Source organism: Pseudorasbora parva, chromosome 9, assembly GCF_024679245.1.
Source record: "Pseudorasbora parva isolate DD20220531a chromosome 9, ASM2467924v1, whole genome shotgun sequence".
NCBI lineage: Eukaryota > Metazoa > Chordata > Actinopteri > Cypriniformes > Gobionidae > Pseudorasbora > Pseudorasbora parva.
The window spans coordinates 27,136,434-27,140,708 of record NC_090180.1 but is presented as its reverse complement, the minus strand read 5'-3'; the positions used below and the strand labels follow the sequence as shown (position 1 = coordinate 27,140,708).

General features: G+C 38.8%; 1 protein-coding gene across 1 annotated transcript; it reads left to right on the top strand.

Annotated features, from left to right (window-relative positions):
• Nucleotides 1-936: 936 nt before the first annotated feature.
• On the top strand, nt 937-2,648 carry LOC137089841 (uncharacterized). Its single transcript, XM_067453412.1, has 6 exons — nt 937-1,088; nt 1,431-1,493; nt 1,732-1,782; nt 1,871-2,085; nt 2,246-2,405; nt 2,488-2,648. Exons 2-6 carry the CDS (start codon nt 1,454-1,456, stop codon nt 2,646-2,648), a joined length of 627 nt encoding a protein of 208 aa, XP_067309513.1. The 5' UTR covers nt 937-1,088; nt 1,431-1,453.
• The last annotated feature ends 1,627 nt before the right edge of the window (nt 2,649-4,275 follow it).

Below are 4,275 nucleotides of genomic sequence, written 5' to 3'. Positions count from 1 at the left end.
TGATTACACAAGTGCTTCATGACGTGGCACGCAGAGGCGTCCCCTAGCGCTTCGACGCAGCTCGAAGTTCCCTCGAGATAGGGAATGTAAAAGATTTATGTGTTTCATATAATGTTTTACTAATACAGAAGTTCTTTTTGGCCTGTTAGGATTTGTAAACAAAAATTAAGGCACTGAAAAGACAGCAACAAAAAGCTCGCAGAAAATCAAAAAAGATCATTTTGGCTCTTCAGAAAAAAAATGAAAACACTTCTGATAGTGAACACTCCTCCAGAGAACTTGAATCAGACTACTCATCAGACGACTCAGATAAAGTCAGATACAGATAAAAAACAAATATAAACACTTAAATGTCTCTATCAAGAACTTAAAAATGTGACTGTAACAATGTTTGAATATATTAACATTTATGTTTTTTATGAATTTTATGAAGACCCTTACAACCCTCTGGAGGCCTGTTGTGGGTCCCCTGACCCCGGTTAGAAAACCCATGCATTCATGTATTGATGTACATTAAGCCACTTACTTCTATATCTTCCTCTCAGAATTTCATGATCTTCAACAACATCACAGGACTTATAAAGAAATTACAGTGCAAACCAGGATACCAGGTGTGTATACATTGTTTATTCATTGTGTATACAAGGTTTGTTATGGCAAAAGATTAGGTGATCATACTAATTTTAATGTGATAAACAGATGATGTGCATTTAAAGAAGTCAAGAAATGCAATGAAGCGAGTTGGTCTGAAGACAAAGAATGTTCAGCTGGCCAAAACTCCCAGATACCATGGTAAGCTTGTGTTTTAACTTATCTAAGGAACTTAGCAGAATCAGCTTTATAATTTTATTTGCAGATTTTGAATGTCTTATGTGTTTTCTTGAAAGTAATCAAGAGCCCACTTATTCAGAAAGGTCTGCGTGTCAAAACATCTGGTGAGTATGAAACACTTTTTCTCTTAAATTGAATCTGGTTAAGCTAATTTGATCATTCTAATTCACATTGTTCAGGTGACTGTCTGGATGATAACAATGAAAGCCCTGATGACAGTTATTTAAACTCAAGCCAGCCCAACCCAGTATTCTTAGGTGAGACAATAGATATTCCCTTTAACACATGCAAACACATCACAAGGTACCTTATAAGATGGACTGCAAATGGACTGCATTTATATAGCGCCTTTATCCAAAGCGCTTTACATTTTTGCCTCACATTCACCCATTCATACACCGATGGCGATGTCAGCCATGCAAGGCGCCATCCAGCTCATCGGGAGCATGCTGGGGTTAGGTGTCTTGCTCATGGACACTTCGACACTTGGTCAGGTGGAACCGGGGATCGAACCACCAACCTTTCGGTTTGTAGACAATCTACATGAACCACTGAGCCACTGCCGCCCCAAAGAGAATTTTGTGTCATGACTCTCACAGATACTCTTCAGGGAAATGTGGCAATGCATGAGGATGATCATCCCAAAAGCTCTGCTTCTTCAGGTGAGTTATAATTTAATATAATGTATTGTGTGTGTGCGCGTATGTGTGTGCGTGTGTTTTTTTTTTTTTTTACATTGTACCAAATGTCCCCACAATTAAAGTGAACCACATTCATGTGCATTGTGGATAAAACGATCAGGGAAAAAACGGTTTAATTGATGTAGAAAAACAAAAATAGAAACAACTGATTTAGATAAATGCAATTTCGCTGACCTTATGTATGTAATTTTGATAACAGGGAAGGAACCAAAGGAAACAAAATGCAAAGTCACCATGGAGAAATTGTTTGGTATGTGATATATCAATTAGACATTATTTATTTATACAGACATAAAACATCCTTTGCTATATAACAATCTAACTTTACAATTTTTCAGATCTGAATACTAAGATACTCCAACAAATTCAAATGCTGGAACAGAGACAAGCTGTCATCATGAATGACTTGGCAAAAGTTAAGTCTGTTCTCATGAAGCGGGCAGAAGAAGATGCCCATGAGGAACTTTTTAAACAACAACAGTGCTCCAGCTTTGAAACGTTTGAAGCCTTCTGTCAGAGGCTTGAAGAAGACAAAAATTATCGAGAGCTTTATGTTAGTACTACTATATAAATTTAGCTTTTAGTTTTACAACAAAGCCACAGTTTTTTTTTTTTTTTTTTTTTTTTTTTTTTTTTGCAGAAGATACCATGTAAAAGAAATGTTGAAGCCTGGTATATTTTAATCATGACAATATTATGTATGTTTTTGTCAGGTACACTATCTCATCCATACTCACGGCAGCTCCAATATAGGTGAGATGGTGAGACAGGCTTTAAAAAGCATAGCGTCAGACAATGTTCTCTGTCTGTATAACAGAACGGGGAAAGATGGGAAGAAGGTGTTGCCACCTGTGCTCCTGACATGTTTGAAAAGTAAGTGTTTAAGTTTTGGCTTGTGCATCTGGATGCTGCTATAGAAATTGTAATGTTAACACCTTGCTCTTTGTGTTTTTAGAATGTGTCAGGTCTTTTCACAAACAAAATGAAATAGAGGTGAAGAAGCTAAAAGTAACCACCAAAACAACACCAGACGCGGAATGTATTCGCCAAGTAGAATTTTTTTTGTCCAACGCCAACACCAGGCTGAAAAGGAAATCAAATAAAGGAAAAAGCTAACTTTTTGTTTGATTGTTTTTATTGATGGAAATAAAGAATGTGGGTGTAACAGTTTGAGTTCACTGAATCATTTTAGATAACAGTGAACTAACACAATTATTGCATAGTGGTGTTATATGGTGATCTCACAGTATGAGCACACAATGATCACAGTATGAGCACACAGTGAGTGCGCAGTGACATCACAGTGATCACAGTATGAACACAGTGAGCACACAGTGACCACAGTATGAGCACACAGTGAGCACACAGTGACCACAGTATGAGCACACAGTGACCACAGTATGAGCACACAGAGAGCACACAGTGACCACAGTATGAGCACACAGTGATCACAGTATGAGCACACAGTGACCACAGTATGAGCACACAGTGAGCACACAATGATCACAGTATGAGCACACAGTGAGTGCCCAGTGACATCACAGTGATCACAGTATGAGCACACAGTGAGTGCGCAGTGACATCACAGTGATCACAGTGGCCCTCATTTATCAAAAGTGCGTACACCAAATTTCCAGCGTATACCTTGCGTACACCCAAACCCACGGTGACTTTGAGATTTATCAATATGGACGTTGGCGTACGGCACGCTCAAATCCTACGCCAGCTCAGGAGGTGGTGTACGCACGTTTGAGTTAGTGCGAAAATGCGCAGAAAAACAATTCCTAACACCACAAAACACACTGACAAGATATGCTATATGACCCACTGTTAAAAACCACAAAAACAACATTCAGTGTTTATTTTTGTGCAACATGAACGTCAATGTTTAATTTGTGTGACTTTACCAAAGCGTTTGATTTGTAGGCATATGTATTCCTCCAGTCGCGAGCCTGTGCGCTTTACCTGACGGTTCATGCCCGCCTGGCCCAGCAGCTGCGCACGGACTGGGACTAAAATAATTCAGACTGACAAAATAATAAAAATGTCCTTCTTCTTTTAAATAATAATAAAATCAATAAAAACGACACTCTTCTTCTGAATAACAAGCGTCATTAAGAATAATAATCATAATAATAATAATAAGAATCTTACAAATCGTCATGTAATTATTAATGTGAATGAATCTTACTCCACATCACATCATCATCACTATTGTACACCCCAATACATGTGCCGTGATACGAAATTAAATGCTATTTGTTTCAAAACGTGCTGTAAAATAATGCATTGTGATGGTAATTTATCATCCAAACAGCTTTAAACTGCTGGAGTGCGCTTCTCAACCTCCACACTATTAACAGTACTCGTTATTTGGGTCCATATTTTGTTTTTGTAGGTGCCTTTAATCCCACTCTTTAAACTCCCAAATAAAACTATTTCGTTTTTTTCACTTCCCTGGTGATGGTCCGGATGGACGCGTCTCAATCATCTCAATAGTTCAGTAGTCAGAGCACTGATCAGGGAGTCAGCCCATTGACTTATGTCCTAATCAGTGCCCTGACTAGTGGACTAGTGAGATGATTGAGCGCGCCCGATCTCCACGTCGGAGAAGTTTCGCTTCTTTGCCGTCTTCTGTTTGTCCATGGCGTAAAATGAGGGCGTGGGAGAGGCGGATACTTGAATATATAGGGGCGTGTTATTCTAATGACGATCGTTTTCAGCCGCCGCATTTATCAAGGGC

Excerpts from the sequence above, each read along its gene's own strand:
- LOC137089841 (XM_067453412.1), top strand. The coding sequence starts at position 1,454 with ATGCATGAGGATGATCATCCCAAAAGCTCTGCTTCTTCAG. Across the intron at positions 1,783-1,870 it reads CACCATGGAGAAATTGTTTG|ATCTGAATACTAAGATACTC; the intron begins GTATGTGATATA and ends ACAATTTTTCAG. Across the intron at positions 2,406-2,487 it reads GCTCCTGACATGTTTGAAAA|AATGTGTCAGGTCTTTTCAC; the intron begins GTAAGTGTTTAA and ends TTGTGTTTTTAG.